Below are 21259 nucleotides of genomic sequence, written 5' to 3' on the forward strand. Positions count from 1 at the left end.
AGCCTCCTTATTGAAAAAAAATTGTCTGTTTTTTTACTTTATTAAGGAAAGAATAAGTGAATGAATAAATACTACATTTAAACTGTGTACCTACCCTCATAATTGTATGTGTTTTCTAGGGAGGTGCTCTCTTCATTTCCTCCTATAACGATGTGACACCCTCTGTGTACAATACTATTTTCTTGCTTGTGTACCTCCCATCCCCCCCCCCCCCCCGCCTCCCTTCCCCCTCCTTTCCCCCTCTCTCCCCCACAATCACTGTCAGTGTTGGTATCATTTTCCTATTTCCTGGGCCTAAATCCCATCTCTGCATGTAGAACAGAAGGCGTGCCTGTGGGTCTTTGACAAGTCTTAATGAAAACAGGTGGTCTAGTGAGGCTGCGTCTGTGACGGTGATTCTAACAATATCAAGCAATAATATGGGGACTGCAATATCCTAACATTTATGAAAATACATAATGTGAATGTGTTAGGAATATCACAATGATTGTAAGTAATGCATCACGATCGCCATTAATCAATTTCTGATTCTTTTATTAAGCTAAGCTACGAAAACTGCGTATTTAAATTACGTACATGATGATCGCGAGACATTAGAAACATAGATGTGCAAACTCAACTTCCACAAGCTGTATATTACACATCTCAGTACCGGCACCAGCAGAACAGCTGTATATTACACATCTCAGTACCGGCACCAGCAGAACAGCTGTATATTACACATCTCAGTACCGGCACCAGCAGAACAGCTGTATATTACACATCTCAGTACCGGCACCAGCAGAACAGCTGTATATTACACATCTCAGTACCGGAACCAGCAGAACAGCTGTATATTACAGAGCTCAGTACCAGCACCAGCAGAACAGCTGTATATTACACATCTAGTACCGGAACCAGCAGAACAGCTGTATATTACACATCTCCGTACCGGCACCAGCAGAACAGCTGTATATTACACATCTCAGTACCGGAACCAGCAGAAAAGCTGTATATTACACATCTCAGTACCGGAACCAGCAGAACAGCTGTATATTACACATCTCCGTACCGGCACCAGCAGAACAGCTATACATTACACATCTCAGTACCGGAACCAGCAGAACAGCTGTATATTACACATCTCCGTACCTGCACCAGCAGAACAGCTGAATATTACACATCTCCGTACCGGAACCAGCAGAACAGCAGTATATTACAGAGCTCAGTACCGGCACCAGCAGAACAGCTGTATATTACAGAGCTCAGTACCGGCACCAGTAGAACAGCTGTATATTACACATCTCAGTACCGGCACCAGCAGAACAGCTGTATATTACACATCTCCGTACCGGCACCAGCAGAACAGCTGTATATTGCACATCTCAGTACCGGAACCAGCAGAACAGCTGTATATTACACATCTCCGTATCGGCACCAGCAGAACAGCTGTATATTACACATCTCAGTACCGGAACCAGCAGAGCAGCTGTATATTACACATCTCCGTACCCGCACCAGCAGAACAGTTGTATATTACACATCTCCGTACCGGAACCAGCAGAACAGCTGTATAATACAGAGCTCAGTACCAGCACCAGCAGTACAGCTGTATATTACAGAGCCCAGTACCGGCACCAGCATTAAAGCCGTATATTACACATCTCAGTACCTGCACTAGCATAACAGCTGTATATTACAGAGCTCAGTACCGGCACCAGCAGAACAGCTGTATATTACAGAGCTCAGTACTGGCACCAGCAGAACAGCTGTATATTACACATCTCCGTAACGGCACCAGTAGTACAGCTGTATATTACTGAGCTCAGTACCGGCACCAGTAGAACAGCTGTATATTACAGAGCTCAGTACAAGCACCAGCAGAACAGCTATATATTACACATCTCAGAACCAGCACCAGTAGAACAGCTGTATATTACAGAGCTCAGTACCTACACTAGCAGAACAGCTGTATATTACACAGCTCAGTACCGGCACCAGTAGAACAGCTGTATATTACACAGCTCAGTACCGGCACGAGCAGAACAGCTGTATATTACAAAGCTCAGTACCGGCATCAGCAGAACAGCTGTATATTACTGAGCTCAGTACCGGTACCAGCAGACTGGCTGTATATTACAGAGCTCAGTACCGGCACCAGTAGAACAGCTGTATATGACAGAGCTCAGTTCAGGCACCAGTAGAACAGCTGTATATTACTGAGCTCAGTACCGGCACCAGTAGAACAGCTGTGTATTACAGAGCTCAGTACCGGCACTGGCAGAGCAGCTGTGTATTACAGAGCTCAGTACCGGCACCAGTAGAACAGCTGTAATTTACAGAGCTCAGTACCGGCACTGGGAGAACAGCTGTATATTACACATCTCAGTACCGGTAACAGCAGACGAGCTGTATATTACAGAACTCAGTACCGGCATCAGCAGAACAGCTGTATATTACACAGTTCAGTGCCAGCCCCAGCAGAACAGCTATATTACAGAGCTCAGTACCGGCACCAGCAGAACAGCTGTATATTACTGATCTCAGTACTGGCACCAGCAGAACAGCTATATATTACAGAGCTCGGTACCGGCACCAGTAACAGCTGTATATTACAGAGCTCAGTGCCAGCAGACCAGCCATATATTACAGAGCTCAGTACCAGCACCAGCAGAACAGCTGTATATTACAGAGTTCAGTGCCAGCACCAGTAGAACAGCTGTATACTGTATTACAGAGCTCAGTACCGGCACCGGCAGCAGCGCCGCCGACAGGGGGGTGCCAGGGATACAGCTGTCCTGGGCCACGTCCTCTGGAGGGACCCGGGCAGCTGCCCACAGTGGCATGGCACCACTCCCCCCCCCCCGCACCCGCACAATGCATCCCCCACCCGGCGCCGGTGGCCAGTCACGCACAATACACAGTGCAGCCTTCAGAGCGCCGAGACTAGGATGCAGAGGGGCTCGACGCTCTGCAGGCTGCACTGTGCAGTGAGTGCTCCGAGTCCCGACTCCCGATATGAAGGAGGGAGAAGATGCTGCTCTGCCACTGCTTGAGCCTGGGAGATGTTGCGCCGCTGCCGCCACCGCTGGTAAGTAATAGTAATTGGGGGGGGGGGGTAGGGGGAGGCGGGGTGCCGGCGCATGAGGGGGGGTGCCACTGGGGGCCAAGGCTGAAGGTTAGTCCCGGGCCCCAACATTACTAGTGGGGGACCTGATCGGCAGAAGCTCAGTACTGGCACTAGCTGAACAGCAGTATATTACAGAGCTCAGTACTGGCACCAGTAGAACAGCTGTATATTACAGAGCTCAGTACCGGCACCAGCAGAACAGCTGTATATTACAGAGCTCAGCACCAGTATCAGCTGAACAGATGTATATTACAGAGCTCAGTACCGGCACCAGCAGAACAGCTGTATATTACAGAGCTCAGCACCACCCCCAGAAGACCAGCTGTATATTACAGAGCTCAGTGTCGGCACCAGCAGAACAGCTGTATATTACAGAGCTCAGTACCAGCACCAGCAGAACAGCTGTATACTACAGAGCTCAGTACCAGCACCAGTAGAACAGCTGTATATTACAGAGCTCAGTACCAGCACCAGTAGAACAGCTGTATATTACAGAGCTCAGTACCAGCACCAGTAGAACAGCTGTATATTACAGAGCTCAGTACCAGCACCAGCAGTACAGCTGTATATTACACATCTCAGTACCGGCACCAGTAGAACAGCTGTATATTACAGAGCACAGTACCGGCACCAGCAGCACAGCTGTATATTACAGAGCTCAGTACCGGCACCAGCAGTACAGCTGTATATTACACAGCTCAGTACCAGCACCAGTAGAACAGCTGTATATTACAGAGCTCAGTACCAGCACCAGCAGAAGAGCTGTATATTACACATCTCAGTACCGGCACCAGCAGTACAGCTGCATATTACACAGCTCAGTACCAGCACCAGTAGAACAGCTGTATATTACACATCTCAGTACCGGCACCAGCAGTACAGCTGCATATTACACAGCTCAGTACCAGCACCAGTAGAACAGCTGTATATTACACATCTCAGTACCGGCACTAGCAGTACAGCTGTATTTTACAGAGCTCAGTGCCGGCACCAGCAGAACAGCTGTATATTACAGAGCTCAGGACCACCCCCAGAAGACCAGCTGTATATTACAGAGCTCAGTGTCGGCACCAGCAGAACAGCTGTATATTACAGAGCTCAGTACCAGCACCAGCAGAACAGCTGTATACTACAGAGCTCAGTACCAGCACCAGTAGAACAGCTGTATATTACAGAGCACAGTACCGGCACCAGCAGCACAGCTGTATATTACAGAGCTCAGTACCGGCACCAGCAGTACAGCTGTATATTACACAGCTCAGTACCAGCACCAGTAGAACAGCTGTATATTACAGAGCTCAGTACCAGCACCAGCAGAAGAGCTGTATATTACACATCTCAGTACCGGCACCAGCAGTACAGCTGCATATTACACAGCTCAGTACCAGCACCAGTAGAACAGCTGTATATTACACATCTCAGTACCGGCACCAGTAGAACAGCTGTATATTACACATCTCAGTACCGGCACCAGCAGTACAGCTGTATATTACACATCTCAGTACCGGCACTAGCAGTAGAGCTGTATTTTACAGAGCTCAGTGCCGGCACCATTAGAACAGCTGTACATTACACAGCTCAGTACCAGCACCAGCAGAACAGCTGTATATTACAGAGCTCAGTACCAGCACCAGTAGAACAGCTTTATATTACAGAGCTCAGTACCAGCACCAGTAGAACAGTTGTATATTACACAGCTCAGTACCTACACTAGCAGTACAGCTGTATATGACAGAGATCAGTACCGGCACCAGCAGAACAGCTGTATTTTACAGAGCTCAGTGCCGGCACCAGTAGAACAGCTGTATATTACAGAGCTCAGTACCAGCAGCCCCTTCACCACTGTATGTTGTTATATTGCAGATCTAGTTCCTAACAGACAGTTCATCCCAGGAAAAAAGTGCCCCCAAATCCACTTGTCAGACCGCTCCAGACTATCCAGAGTGATTCATACAAAACACTTCTCACACTAGGAAAAAATTGTATACATTGCATGCATAGTGTGTTACAAGTTACCTTAATTATGTATGAAACTAGGTGATTCATCGCGCCCTACGGGCGCTCTTCACACCGTCGTAAGGGGCTGCGCCCCCTTAATTTGTGAACATTTGTATATGAAAAAGATGGTTAGAATTGTATGAAAGATGGCCTGTATTGCAACTTGAGTTATAGGTGAAATGTGTTAAATAGAGAGCATATGATGTGGAAGGGGGTGTATATTGTTTTGTTTAATTAAAAAGCGGTTACAGAGTAAGATGTACATTGATAGTGTGGATGGTACAGTGACATTTGTGGGTGTGGGGGGGGCTGTGTGTGCGTGTTGTTTAGGTGTGTGTGTGCAATAGTATAGTAGGGTGTTTCTGAGTCAGCGGCTCCCCACTGGCTGGGTAGTCATAGGTCTGTTTGGGCATAAGGGGGACTAAAGAGGAGGGTGGGAGATACTGTGCAGCTTCTGCCAGTGGGTGAGGGTCCAGCGTGGCAGTACAGGAGTACAGGATGGTGGCCCTTAGTCAGTGTCTCCTCCTACTGGGTGAGAGTTCGGGTGCATGAGAGCAGGAGGCTGGGCTATGAGGCATGATAGGGGTATGTGGGCAAAACAGCGTCAGCGACTCCCCAGTGGTGGAAGTTACGGTTCAGGAGAGCAGGAAGTTGGGTAGTGATAGGGGTGTGTGAGTATACGGGGGACTAAAGAGGGGCTTAGGGGTGCTGCCTTGGGTGGATGCCGTGAATTGCGGGAGGGGGGGGTCGCAGGGGGGGTGTGGGTACCGCGAATTGTGGGAGGGGGGGGGGTTGCCGCAATGACAGGAAGGGGGGTCAGGGGTGGGGAATCGCGGTAGGGGGGTCATGGGGGGCACCGTGAACAGCGGGAGGGGGGGGCCCGGGGGTTGGCGCGAATCGTGGGGGGGGGTCTCGGGGTGCCGCAATCGCAGGAGGGGGGGGGGGGTGTCACGGGGTGGGGCCGCGAATCGCGGGAGTCACCAGGGGTGCCGCAAATTGCGGGGGGTGTGCTGCAAATCGCGGGAGGGGGGGTCGCGGGGGGTGCCGCGAATCGCCACAAGAAAAAATCAACACAGAAAGTTCAACACATGTAAATGTTGACATAAGTGTGGCACTTTATCGATGTCCATGTCGACACATGAGAATGAATATGAAAACATTAAAATAAAGAAAAATAAATCTTCAAAAACTCATGTCAACCTTTTTCATTGTCGACCATAGCCGTGCCAGTGTTTTACATGTGCCATTTAATCCTGGGGTTGCTGTGAATCGCACGCGGGGGTGGGGGGGAGGGAGGAGGTGAGGGGTGTCCGCGAATCACGGGAGGAGGGGTTGTGGGTGGATGCCGTGAATTAAGGGAGGGGGGGTCGCGGGGGGTGTGGGTGCCGCGAATTGTGGGAGGGGGGGGCGCAGGGGGTTGCAGTGAATCGCGGGAGGGTGGGTCGCGGGGGCGGGGGGTTGCCGCAATGACAGGAGGGGCGGTCAGGGGTGGGGAATCGTGGTAGGGGGGGTCGTGGGGGGCACCGTGAACCGCGGGAGGGGGGGCCCGGGGGGTTGGCGCGAATCGTGGGAGGGGGGGTCGCGGGGTGCCGCGAATCGCAGGAGGGGGGGTGTCATGGGGTGGTGCCGCGAATCGCGGGAGTCACCGGGGGTGCCGCGAATTGCGGGGGGTGTGCTGCAAATCGCGGGAGGGGGGTCGCGGGGGGTGCCGCGAATTGCCACAAGAAAAAATCAACACAGAAAGGTCAACACATGTAAATGTTGACATAAGTGTGGCACTTCATTGGTGTCTATGTCGACACATGAGAATGAATATGAAAATATTGAAAAAGTGAAAAATAAATCTTGTCAACCTTTTTAATTGTCGACCATAGCCATGTCAGTGTTTTGCATGTGCCATTTGATCGTGGGGATGCCGTGAATGGGGGGGGGAGGGAGGGAGGTGCATACCTCCCAACATGACCCTCTCCAGGAGGGACACATTGCTCTGTTTCTGGACTTTCTTCTTAATTTATGGATTGCCATCACCTGTGCTTAAACACCTTTCTTATCAATTACCCTGTTTAAAACAGGTGATGACAATCATAAATTGAGATGGAAGTCCACAACCCAGCGTTACAGCTCCAGACACACTTTGAGTGACAGATGTAGCCAAATATATAAGAGATATGCTGCATTCAGGCCCTCAGAGTGACTCAAGGGATTAAAAAGTATTGTCTTTCTAGTAACACTCTACCTGCATTCACAGCATTTTTAGTTTCTCTCCAGTGTGACTCCTCTGATGTATAACAAGCTGTGACTTCTGGGAAAAACATTTGCTGCATTCAGAACATTTATATGGCTTCTCTCCTGTGTGACTCCTCTGATGTAGGACAAGCTGTGACTTCTGGGGAAAACATTTGCTACATTCAGAACATTTATATGGTTTCTCTCCTGTGTGACTCCTCTGATGTACAACAAGCTGTGTCTTCTGGGAAAAACATTTGCTGCATTCAGAACATTTATATGGCTTCTCTCCTGTGTGACTCCTCTGATGTCGGACAAGATGTGACTTTTTGGAAAAACATTTGCTGCATTCAGAACATTTATATGGCTTCTCTCCTGTGTGACTCCTCTGATGTAGGACAAGATGTGACTTATTGGGAAAACCTTTGCTGCATTCAGAACATGTATATGGCTTCTCTCCTGTGTGATTCATCTGATGTGTGACAAGATTTGACTTATTGGAAAAACATTTGCTGCATTCAGAACATTTATATGGCTTCTCTCCTGTGTGACTCCTCTGATGTCGGACAAGAAGTGACTTATTGGAAAAACAATTGCTGCATTCAGAACATTTATATGGCTTCTCTCCTGTGTGACTCCTCTGATGTTGGACAAGATGTGACTTATGAAAAAAAGATTTGCTGCATTCAGAACATTTATATGGCTTCTCTCCTGTGTGACTCCTCTGATGTTGGACAAGATGTGACTTTTGGGAAAAAGATTTGCTGCATTCAGAACATTTATATGGCTTCTCTCCTGTGTGACTCCTCTGATGTAGGACAAGAAGTGACTTGTGGGAAAAACATTTGCTACATTCAGAACATTTATATGGTTTCTCTCCTGTGTGACTCCTCTGATGTTGGACAAGCTGTGACTTCCGGGATAAACATTTGCTGCATTCAGAACATTTATATGGCTTCTCTCCTGTGTGATTCATCTGATGTGTGAGAAGCTGTGATTTATATGTAAAGCCTTTGTCACACTCAGAGCACACATGTGGTTTCTCTCCTGTGAGGCTCATCATGTATGAGGTGAGAAACAAATTAGTTGCTGAAGGTTTCTTCTATCCAGAAAATAAAATTGCTTTTGTTCCTCCTCCTGAGGTGTAAGGAGATGATGTATTTAGTTGGCTTGACCGGAGAACAATGTCCCTTTCCACGTCGTCTTAGTTAGAATCCTGCTCCTTATATGTCCTGTAAGAAAGATAATATGTAAAAGCATAATGGTTACCAGGATAACACTACTTATATTGTATAAGACATATATGTATACACAATAACAAGTATCAGTCACTGATTATATATTCGTGTACAGATGTGTCCACATACATCCAGCCTCCTTGTGCGTTAAACAGTCCTTCTAGTCCTGCCATGCTATAGCGGGATTGTAAGAGCCGAGCATCTTTTAATAAAAATTCGTTGCAAAGCGCTAGGGGCATGACCTTGGCAGCGTGGGAGTAGAACAGGACTGGCCAACCTGTGGCTCTGCAGATGTTGTGAAACTAAAAACCCCATCATGCCTTGCCACAGTTTTGCTATACGGGAGTGTTAAAACTGTGGCAAGGCATGCTGGGATTTGTAGTTTCACGACATCTGGAGAGCCACAGGTTGGCCTGTCCTGGAGTAGAAGCAAGAGCTCCCTGGCTGATATTCCCATCCTAATAGCTGCAGGGCGGGAAGCACTGGCAGACATCGACGTGAGAGGAAAGCAGCCAATACCTGCACCCGCTGCTGTGTAACGCTCCCCCGAGCTGCCATTCATGGGAGCCGAGGGCCCAGTGGTCATCTGTGAGGCTGCATGAGCACATTGCTTACCAGCCGCCAGGAACCTTAATTCTGTAAGGAGCTAGGTGGTCATGCCAGCAGGAGACAGGAAGTGGTGGGCTGTTGTAGTCAGCAGGAGAAGGTGTTATTACCAAGAGGCTGCTGCGGGGCATAAACTGCATAGTCTGTGTTTATTGTCAGCGGATAAGATCAGTTTAGTGTTGGCTCAGTTACCAGAGGGCTAGAGGGCTCTGTGTTGTACCATCTGGACAGAGTGGGACATTGTATTTGTTGCCAAGGGAGATTGCCAGCGAGATTGTGCTGGCTCCTAAAGCCCTTCATGTATCTAAACGGTAGAATTCAGCTTGCCATTAAAATAGAACTGCATAAAGCAACTGTAGCATCATTGTGGAGTGACATAGATTAAGATAGCCAAGTCCCCTGGTACAGAAATGTAATACTGACATTGTGTGTGTGTGTGTGTGTGTGTGTGTGTGTATGGAGACACCAGCACCGCACTTGGCAGTTATACTGGGGAAAATCTGCAATAGCACAGCCGCAGCCCAGCTAGAAAGATATGCCTGCACACAAGCCAGAAACAATTCACAAACACCCTTGACCACACCACATACCACCCCCTCCAACATGGGCGGATTGGCATGCCGGGAAACCGGGACATTTCCCGGTGGGCCGGCCCATAATTGACATAAAGTGGCTGCTCACCCCCCCGGCTGGGCCGCGGACCGCACAGCCGCGGCAGTTTTCCTTAAACAAATATGGCTGCGGCCAGCATCATTAAGTAGAAGTAATATAAGCAGCCAATAGTAAAAATGGCCGTGGGAGGGCTGGTGCGCATGTGCAGCCGCACGCAGCTGCTCCCGCGGTTCTGTCACTTACAGTGTTACCTGCGTGCAGGGAGGCGCCGGCCATGAGATGGTCCCTCCCTGCAGTACATCCCCGCTGCTGTTCAGGCTCTGTGGCTGCCGGCTGCCAGTACACTATCACACTGGCTGCATTAGGCTGGTTTCACACACTCCGGCTCCTGCCGGACGGTGAAATCCCGTACGGCCAGGGAGCCGTGCCGCACACACTAGTTTATAATGGAAGGGATGGCCACAGCCCGGCAGCCGTCCCTTCCAGTGGCGGGATCCGGCTGCAACCGTGCGGGGGGGCTACACGAGTGAAAAGGGGCGGAGCTACACGAGTGGAAGGGGCGGAGCTACACGGGAGCACTGAGTTAATGAAAGAATTTGAAAGAAGCAGCCAGCTTTTAAGGTAAATACAGTGGTGGTGCTGGTGTTACACAGCACTACTACTGGTGTGGGCATTATGCAGCACTACTACTGTCAGCAACTGGTGAGGGCATTATGCAGTCAGTGCATAATGCCCTCACCAGTTGCTGGCAGAAGTGACACTGCATAATGCCCACACCAGTTTCCGACAGTAGTGTGCATTGCACTACTGTCGGCAACTGGTGTGGGCATTATGCAGTGTCACTACTGTCAGCAACTGGTGCAGTGTCACTACTGTTGGCAACTGGTGTGGGCATTACGCAGCGCTAATACTGTCCGCAACTGATGCGGGCGTTACGCAGCGCTACTACTGTCAGGAACTGGTTTGGGCGTTACGCAGCGCTAATACTGTTGGCAACTGGTGAGGGCATTATGTAGTGTCACTACTGTCGGCAACTGGTGTGGGCATTATGCAGTGTCACTACTGTCAGCAACTTGTGCAGTGTTACTACTGTTGGCAATTGGTGTGGGCATTACGCAGCGCTAATACTGTCCGCAACTGATGCGGGCGTTACGCAGCGCTACTACTGTCAGGAACTGGTTTGGGCGTTACGCAGCGCTAATACTGTTGGCAACTGGTGAGGGCATTATGTAGTGTCACTACTGTCGGCAACTGGTGTGGGCATTACGCAGCACTAATACTGTCAGCAACTGGTGCGGGAGTTATGCAGCACTGCTACTGTGTAATATTGTGGCCAACAGTGGGCATGATGTGTAAACTGCGCCGCTACTGTGGACATTATGTGTGTGTGTAAGACTTCTACTACTGTGGGCATTATGGCCCTTATTCAGATCTGATTGCAGTACAAAGTATGGGCGTGTTATTGAAGTGATATGGGCGAGTTGCTTATAGTGGTTGCATACAGAGAAGCTGATTTGCTCGCATTGTAGGCTATACTGAGACGGATGATCTGCACCTAGGATAGGACTGGTGAAAGTTTCAATAATGCAGCCAATGGTGGCAGCTAGGGTGTTCAATCCCGGGATTGGAGTATCCAAGCCCGGGATTTCGGGATTAGACTGTGCATGCGCAGTCTAATGCCGGGCAGTGTCTGAGCACCCGCTCAGACGCTGCCCGGCTGTTCCTGAATCCCGACCCCGGCGTGCGTCCTGCGTAGCGTGACAGTAGAGGTCACGCTGCGCAGGCCACACCGCCATCACTCGCCACCATTCTCTTCCGCCCGCCTCTTCTCCTCCATCCGTCCGCCCGCCTCCGCCTGCTGAGGAGGTGCACTTGCCGGGAGGCACCGTGCACCTCCAAACCCACTCCCGGCCGCCCGCCCGCTCGCTAATGTAAGTAATTGTGTGGGTCGGCCGGTGTGGTGATGTCTATGGAATTATGATCCCAGGTAGGGATGCCAATCCCGGGAATCCCGGGATTGAGCATTTTTCAATCCCGGGATTGAAAAAATGCCCCGGAATTGGCATCCCTAGTAGCAGCATTAGCATAAAGTCGCATATGCAACTGCATCAAAATATACAAGGAAGGCCGCAACTGCATGCAACTCTGAATTATACCCCATTCTCACTGCCGCAATAACCCGGGCTTTTGCCAGGGCAAGCAGTAATTTCCCGTGTCCTGTCTCAGTGGGAAAGGGTCTTTGTGAAATTCCCGGGTGTTATGCCCTGGGAATTACACGCAGGATTTTTTGCATGGTTTTTCCAGGGTAATACACGGGTGTATGGCAGTGTGAACAGGTTAGACACAGGTTTTTTTCACAAAATGCAAAAAAGCAAGTTCATTGCATTGCTCAAAGCTGCTTTTTAAACAGCCAATCAAAGCTGCTCTTAGATGCCACACACTTGATGGCAGGCATACCAGGGGAAGCAGTGTGAACGGGGCAGACATGGGAATTTCCCGGGTCTAAGGTGCAGTATGAATGGGGTCTGTAGAGCTGAGATGCTCTATGCCCCGCCAAAAACACGGGAACAAAAACCCGGGATTTTGCAGGGGCGGCAATGAGAACAGATTCTATTATTAGGGATCCGCCCCCTCTTGACAGACTCCACCCCCGCAGCAGACTCCACCCCCAGGGCTGCTTCCATAAGTTTCCCGGGCTGGTTTTACATCCCAATCCGCCCCTGCTCTCCAAGGTCAATAGCCCACCGAGGACCCCTGAAATTACACTTCAGCAGGTTCTAGAGGCCATAAACAGCAGCAAGCAATGCTTAACCACAAAAAACAGGATTTTAATTACCTACCGGTAAATCCTTTTCTCGTAGTCCATATGGGATGCAGGGGTCTAAATATGCTGGGGAATAGAGGGTCCTCCGCAGGAGACAGGCGCATATAAAATCTTTAGCATGGTTTACTGGCTCCTCCCATCTACGTTCCCAACCACAAGCCAGTTAAGGGAAAACTGTGCCCGAAGTAGGATGGATATACTTGAGAGAAGAATATGAAAAGCGTGGTGAGCTTCATACCAGCACACGTCAACAGTAACCAGGAGCACTGGAAACATGTTTTTTTTAATGGTAGTCACAACTGGTGACAAGAAAGGTTACCAACACAACTTCAACCAGATAACTGAGAACATGTTGCAGAAAAGACTCTGCACTGAGGCGGGAGCACCCAGTATCCCATACGGACTACGAGAAAGGGATTTACTGGCAGGTCATTACAATTCTATTTTCTCTATCACCCATTTGGTATACTGGGGTCTCAATATGATAGGAATGTCCCAGAAATACCAGAATGGATAGGAACATGTGGAGACTTCTGTAGCACCACCTGCCCAAACTGGGTATCTTCTTCGGCCAGAGCGTCAAACTAGTAGAACTTTACAAATGTATGTTGGCCTGACCACATCACAGCTCTGCAAAGTTACAAAGCAGAGACACCCCAGGCAGCCGCACAGATTGACCCCACCCCTCTTGTTGAATGGGCATTCACGGAAGCAGGAAGTGTCTAATCTGCTGACACATAGGCTTGTTGAATCGTTGTTTGTATCCAATGAGCAATGGACGGCTTAGAATATAACTTTTATTGGTACTTATGTATTATCTGGGCTCCCATGTTAAATGCACCCCATTTTTTCATACCCCTACTATCCAACTACGCACAGAGTTGATTTTATATAGTGTGGCGAGCGCAGCGAGCCACCGTGCCTGAAGCGTGGTGAGCGCAGCGAGCCCCGCGAGGGGACGAGGTCTCATAAGAAAACCGGGAGCCCAGATATTACATAAGTACCCTTTTATTAAACAACTCTAAAAAAAGAGAGAAACATCACCACAATTAAATAAGTACATACATGAATACATTTCTACAACAATTTAAATGGTAATGTTGTCATTAAATCACTGGCAAAAATGATTTATACACGGTATCCACCTCTAATTCTATGGTTTTGCACAAGATAAATTGAAATCCAAGGTTGGAGTTTGTGCATGAGTAATTATAACTGACCAATGTCTGTTGGGAATCTGTCCTGACGAAGAAACAGCTGTTGCTTAATTAAACCAATTAGCTCTGGGCCTGGTGTGTCAGGCTGCATACCTGTAGTTAGTCTCCTTGTTAAGGGGGCTTGTCTGCCTTGGCTATTGTGATTGGGAGTTTATCTCCCATGCTGCCTTTCACCCAGACGCCGGTGATTTTCCTTGTGTAGCCTGTCCTATTCTGTTTTGCCTGTCAGCTTCTGGTGCAAGCCTGAAGTCGGTGTCCTTGCTGTGCATCTGGGATTGTGTTGCAGAGGAGACCAAGTTTCTTCCTGTCCCCTGGTACCCAATCAATGAGGGAGAGAGGGGAGGGGGGATTGGAGGTCCGCACACAACTGGGTCATATCCCTTTAGTAATTTTAGGGATTTTTATGTATTTGGGCTGCCTTTATTGAAAATAATCTGGCGGGGTGCTATCCGGGCAAAGGTTAGGACAATAGTTTGTAGGGGAAAGAGAAAGATTTGCACAATAGATGCACACCAAAGGAGAAAGATATTTAAAGAAGAAATTTTTGGTTTGTTACTGTTTTAAAACTTAAACTTTTATTAGTTAATTTGAATAAAAAGAAGAGAGGACACTGTCCTGTGCAAACTTTTAACACATAGGATTGCACAGGATGACCTCCTTCTGCGGCTTGTGAAAATATTTTCAGAGGTTAAAACGGTACTCTTTACCTAGCACGGCGCCCACGATGTCCATCGTGTGCACTAAAGTAACGGGTGCGACGCGACCGACGCAATGCCCGCGATTTCCCATAGGGATCAATGTAAAATTTTTCAATGGACCCGATTTTTCAGTACAATGCCTCAATGACCGCGAATTTGCCATAGGAAACAATGTTAAATGGGCCACAGAGCCCAAATAGGCATCCTTAGCAGTGAAATGTCCCCCACAATTTTTAACGACACCCCACGATCCACGCGAACCCGAAGCGTGGCGAGCGCAGCGAGCCCGCGAGGGGGGGCGGTACGCGTCCTCCGACCTTTTGATACCCCCACTATCCACGTCGGCGTAGAGTTGAGAATATAACAGTGTGGCGAGCGCAGCGAGCCACCGAGCCCGAAGCGTGGTGAGCGCAGCGAGCCCCGCGAGGGGACGTGGATACCTTCACAGGTAAACGCGGCCCTACGCGGGCTTCACAGGTATCCGCTGCGCTCGCCACACTATTCTATTCTCAGCCACGCCGACGTGGATAGTGGGGGTATGAAAAGGTCGGAGGACGCGTACCGCCGCCGCTCGCCACACTTCGGGTTTGCGTGGATCGTGGGGTGTCGTTAACAATTGTGGGGGACATTTCACTGCTAAGGGTGCCTATTTGGGCTCTGTGGCCCATTTAACATTGTTTCCTATGGCAAAATCGCGGGCATTGAGGCATTGAACTGAAAAATCGGGTCCATTGAAAAATGTAACATTGATCCCTATGGGAAATCGCGGGCATCGCGTCGGTCGCGTCGCACCCGTTACTTTAGTGCACACGATGGACGCGATGCCCGCGATGGGCGCCGTCCTAGGTAAAGAGTACCGTTAAAACTTTTTAGACATACATATACACAACATATAATGTTAAGTGCAAATGCACACAAGAAAGAAATAGTGTTTTTAGGGATTAAAATAGTTTCTCTTGGACAATTTGGCAGTGCTGTGAATATTTATATTTTATAAATCTTTATTTTTCAGCACTATTTGGAGAAATACCCCTATGAGAAGAAATAATCTAGTATCACTTCTTTGGGATTTGGTCCCCACTTGCAATGGGCTTTGTACCAATAAATGGATTTTAATTTGGTGTTAGGTATTTAATTTTTAACACACTAAATCCATTCTTTGGTGTGCATTTATTGTGCAAATCTTTCTCTTTCCCCTACAAACTATTGTCCTCTGGTACTGGCTACTGATGTCCTGACCCAGACCTGTACAGAGATAAGTGTCCTTGTACCATTTAGGCATTTGTATTCTCTGCTTATCTATGTGCAAACTTATGTGGTGTCTCTCTGGTATTCCCACAAGCTATCCTCAGTGTTATGGTGGGAGCCAAATCCGTGTTATTACATCTTGCTGCAGAACTGCATGTATAGGTCTAACTGTTGGAGTATTGTGTAATTATTAACATCTTAATGCATTGTTGCATACAGGGTAGTGTGGTGGGAAACTGTATCTTTGCTCCCTACTTCACTATCTTTCTAATTGATCCAGCTAGGGATCATTAGTCAAAACAAGTGTACGTTGGGCTGCTGGAGAATTCCCCTTTGGAGGACAGTCGTGTCACATTATTGTTTTGTTCCATGTTTATGGGTTTTTAGTTAAAAATCGTCTTGTCTGCTCTGGAGGTGCTGGGCACCTTGTTTCCTTGCCAAGTCCAGGTGGCACCGGGGTTGGAGTGTACCTAATTTACTCCTTTGAACGTGGCTATTATTGGTGAAGTCTTAGCTCTGCAGGTGCCTATAGCCTCTGGAGGGATTAACAGAGTTATGGTTGGATTGTGGCCTGTCCGTCCCAGTAACCTCTTGTCTGGAATCCCCTCAGAACCTTAACAGCATCATAGAGCACAAAGAGGAAATCTGTCTTATGAATGTGAGCTATCCTTTTAACATATGTTTTCAAGGCTCTCAAAACATTCAGGAATTCTGGGATATTAGGATGAGCAGTGCTAGTAAGAACCACAATAGGCTGGTTTAGATGGAACGCCGATACCACCTTCGGCAGGAACTGCTCTCTTGTTCTAAGCTCCGCCCTGTCTTCATGAAAGACGAGATGTGGGCTCTTACACGACAATGCTCCTAATTCTGACACCCTCCTAGCAGAGGCTAGGGCCAGAGGCACTACCGTCTTCCACTTGGGGTATTTCAAATCAGTCGTTGCCAGGGGTTCAAACCATGATTTATATTGAAGACATAGAGAGGTCGCTCCATGGTGAGTTGGTATGCCAAGTAGCTGCTATTACAAGCTACTGGGGGTAGTAGCTCCCTCAGTCAAAAACCTTAACAAAACAAGATTTGTAATTTACATTTTTATTGATTGCAGTGTTATCCTATCTTGAATCTGGTGATCAGCGCTGTTACATGTTCTCTTTTTTCTTGTTCAAACCATGATGACTGCAGAAAATTCAACACCATGTCCAGTTCCCAGGGTGCCATAGGAGGCACAATGGGAGGCTGAATATGGAGAGCACCTTTAATAAAATGTCTGTACTTTAGGCATGACTGCCAAACTTTTCTGGAAGGAAACAGACAAGGCCGAAATCTGAACCTTTAACGATCCCAGACGTAGGCCCAAATCCAGACCTGTCTGCAAGAACTGCAGGAAATGTTCCAGCTTAAAAACAGCATGTAGAAAGGTCTTGTTCTCACACCAGGCAACATATTTCCTCCAAAGGCTTTCTAACCTGGGTCATAGTAGATATCACCGAGGCATGCAGGCCCTTCTGGGCTAGAATCTGTCTCTCAACCTCCAAGCCATTAAACAAAGCCACCCTGAGGCCCCTTTCACACACACCGGCAGCCGCCGGGGGCGGCGAAACCACGCACGGCCAAGTAGCCCTGCCGCGCACAGAAGTTTACACTGGTCGGGATGGCCACAGCCCGGCAGCCGTCCTTTCCAGTGGTGACAGCCAACTGCAACCGAGCGGCCGGGCCGTGACCATTCCGTGTGAATGGACACAATCCTGTCCATTAATAACTACTAAGTACGGCATGGCATTTGGGCGTGCAGGTTTTTTGCCACCCAGTGTCAGCCAGAGCGTGTGAAGCAGCCCTAAGTCTTGGTAGACGAACTGGCCTTGCTGGAGCAGATTTTTTTCTGAGAGGAAGGTACCATGGATCTTCGATTACCATCGTCTGAAGATCAACATACCACGCCCTTCGAGGCCAGTCTGGGGCCACCAGTATCGCCTCCACTCCTTGGCTTCTGATTCTTTTCAGTGCCCTTGCGATTAAGGGAATCTGAGAGAACAGGAATACCAGTCAGTACGACCAACTCGCTGTCAGGGCAGCCACTGCTTGAAGATCAACTGTTCTTGAACCAGTTGAGTTTTCTGTTGAGTCTAAATGCTATCAGGTCTATCTGTGGAAGTCCCCACTGATCTACAACCAGATCTAATCCCTGGGGGTTCAGGCCCCATTCCCCGGGATGGAGATTGTCGACTGAGGAAATCTGTGTGCCAGTTGTCCACTTCCGGGATAAATAGAGATGGAACAGCTCTCAATGGAGCTGCTCCTGGTGATAGAATGTCCGCCACCAATCACCAGAAGGGGGTGCTCGTGCGTCCCGTTCTGGCACGGGACATTTGGCGACCCTGGCTGACAGGCGCTCCATCTCTATGGCTGAGATCACTCTTGCATGCTGTTCTGCCCAGAAGAGAATTTTGGACATTTCCCTCACACACGCTCTGCTCTTCATACCTCCCTGATGGTTTATGTAGGCAACTGTCATTGCGTTGTCTGACTGGACCTGCACAGCTTGACACTGTAGTAGTGGATAGACTTGCAACAGAGCTTTGAACATGGCTCAAAGCTCTGTTGATGTGTAATCTATCTTCCCATGAGGCCCAATTGCCTTGGAACTGAACCCACTGCGTCATTGCACCCTAGCCCATTAGACTGGCGACCTTCCTGAGAAAGATCCAGTTTTGAATCCCAAAACTCTAGCCCACCATCAGGTTTGGAAACTGAAGCCATCAATGGAGTTACAACCATGTCTGGGGGGACAGACATATTATCTTGTGCATGTGGAGGTGAGACCCGGACCACTTGCTCAAGATGAACAGTTGAAAAAGTTCTGGAATGGAACCTTCCATATTGAACAGCCTCGATTGAGACCACCAACTTGCTCAGTAATCTGATGCACATATGGACTGATATTCAATACAAATATTAAAGTATCACCCCAATGTATCAAAGGGGACTGATATTCGGCTCAGAGTACTTCCTTTACCAACAGTTGAAGTGCCACCACTTTGTCCACAGGAACATCTTTTGTTCCCCTGTGTCTAGGATCATGCCCAGGAACTGAAGACGCTGGCATGGTACCAACAAGGACTTTGAAAGATTCAGAATCCAACTTGCATAGCGAGATTGATCACGTGCACCAACCTCTCCTCCGACTTAGCCTTTATTAGGAGGCCATCCAGATACGGGACAATGTTGATCCCCTCGTTTCTGAGCAGGAACATCTTTACCATCATCACCTTTGTGAATATACACAGAGCCATGGATAGACCGAAGGGCATGGTCTGGAACTGGCAGTGTTTAACTTATACACGTCTGTCTGAATGCACTAATCTCAAACTACTGTACAAATTTTTGTGCCATTTTCCCTATTATGTACTGCAGTTCTCAGGGAAGGTTTAGTTATATTAACCATCTCACTATCCCGTATGGAAGCCGAACAGGTACTTCTGTAGTTTCACGGCACCACCGCGCGCACAGTCTGTAACTTCGGGCTTGGTGCGTGGCAAGCAGACGCTGACATCTGTGAAGCCCGCGAGGGGACGCGGATAGCTGTGAAGGCATCCGCGTCCCCTCGCCACACTTCGGGCTCGGTGGCAGGCTGCGCTCGCCACACTAATCTATTCTCAACTCCACGCCGACGTGGATAGTGGGGGTATGAAAAGGTCATAGAGCGCATACCGCCGCCGCTCGCCACGCTTCGGGTGGGCGTGGATAGTGGGATTTACACAGTCCACAGCTGTGGCGTCCACTAGTGGCACTGAGGGTGGGTTTCAATAGTGTTCCCCTAGGGCCACCTAAACTTCGTAGCGGCTATCTATGGGACTCGAGATTCAGACGCAGTTGCGTCTGAATCTCGCGTACAGTTTAGAAGCCCCGGCATCACTGTGCCGGGGTGTCCACTTTAACATACCCCCGTTGTCAGCGGTGCCCAGGCGCTGCCTATTTCACTGTGGAACTACAAGTGCCACAGTGACATTGACCTGTCAGCGCCTGGGCAGCGCTGCTGCTGGCCGGCAGCTACGCTGTTTACGTACAGCTAGAGCAGCACAAGCTCAGTCAGACAGAGCTAGAGCGGCACGCGCACAGTGAAACAGAGCCTCTGGCAGACTGCCAAGTTTCTGTTGCAGACTGTGCACGCGGTGGCGCCGTGAAACTACAGAAGTACCGCCGAACAATAATGTTGTTAGTGATCAGAGCTCAGTCTCTGGGAAGGGAAGCGGTGCTGCTGCTGCGATAGAGCCAGGAGAGAAGAGAGAAGGGAGCTGGGAGAAGCTGATTGGCCGGTGTGGGTCAAGTAGCGTGGTGGTGAGGTCTCTGGCTGTGGCTGGCTGAGAGCTCAGGTGTCGGTAGGAGCAGTATTAGTCGGGATGCAGAGTAGACAGTGAGGGGAAGTGGTCTGGACAGAGGAGCGTTATTAGAAAACATGTACACGTATGAAGCAGTGGTAGAGCACCACTCCAGGATAATTGGATAGCTCCTGGCATATCCTTTACCGCAGCTGATTGATACTGGACATAGTGTATAACACGGTCATTCACTGCCATACCGATCAGTGCCCAATATGATAAGATAATGTTATAGTCACCTTATCCTCCCGTATCACTGGCCGGCAGCAGTGTCCCACGTACACCGGAGGGAAGAGGAGGATCCGGTTATTTTTCTGCCTCCAGTTACAGGGATCATACAGCAAGTCACGGCAATACGGATTCTGCACCTGAGTATAAGGAGCACATGGTTATACGCACATGTGTAGTCAGCAGAGCGCACATGCCTGGCAGCATTGTAGGGTCTGACGTAACAGACAATTCTACTGATGGGTCAGACTCCTTGGCTCACTGACTGGGAGATTGAAGAAGTCATCAGGCTGATGGTCAGCAACATGGAGTCGCGTCCCCATGCTGAGGTGATCAGGACTCAAGGTCAGGACCCACAGTTTGAGAACCGCTGGCTTATATTATATGGGTAGAGATGGAAAACTAGGAGGAGTTTTAGCTCTAAACTGAATATAAATAACCCCATACACTACAGCGATATGGGCCAATTCCATCCATTGCGACTAATCGGGCTGAGAATGACATGTCATCGGGTCCGGTGCGCATCGCTTGGACCTGAGTGTGAGATCGGACCGGCATGCAGGTCTGACCTCTGACTCGTTACTCCCTCCCATCCGCGGCACACAGAGGCTGCATGCGATACATCACATATGAAAGGAGCGCATACAAAGTATCGCATGTGATCCTGCCGCACAGGATGGTCCCAGGTGGTTTGCAGGGGGATCAGATGGCCATACACAGCCCTGATACATCGCAGTAGTGTATGGCCAGCCTAATTATATCAAACATTTCCAATGGAACAATTTAGCAACAGTCTCATTAAGGCCACAGGGGAGACAGTATTAAGCTTATTTATCCATTTAGGCTTCTATTTGCAAGAGTAACCTCCCACTGGGT

The 21259-nt window shown here is 49.0% G+C and overlaps 1 protein-coding gene across 1 annotated transcript in view; it reads right to left on the reverse strand.

Annotated features, from left to right (window-relative positions):
• Positions 1 to 243: 243 nt before the first annotated feature.
• LOC146053360 (uncharacterized) overlaps positions 244 to 21259 on the reverse strand; it is a 30931-nt gene continuing 9915 nt past the window's right edge. Inside the window, exons 3-4 of the mRNA XM_083167997.1 lie at positions 20395 to 20523; positions 244 to 8565 (exon numbers count right to left, since the gene is read on the reverse strand). Of these exons, the coding sequence (XP_083024123.1) occupies positions 7350 to 8396 (1047 nt within the window). The 5' untranslated portion in view covers positions 8397 to 8565; positions 20395 to 20523 and the 3' untranslated portion in view covers positions 244 to 7349. The remainder of the gene's footprint in view (positions 8566 to 20394; positions 20524 to 21259) is intronic.

Source organism: Crinia signifera, unplaced genomic scaffold (assembly GCF_055691185.1).
Source record: "Crinia signifera unplaced genomic scaffold, ASM5569118v1 HAP2_SCAFFOLD_159, whole genome shotgun sequence".
Lineage (NCBI taxonomy): Eukaryota > Metazoa > Chordata > Amphibia > Anura > Myobatrachidae > Crinia > Crinia signifera.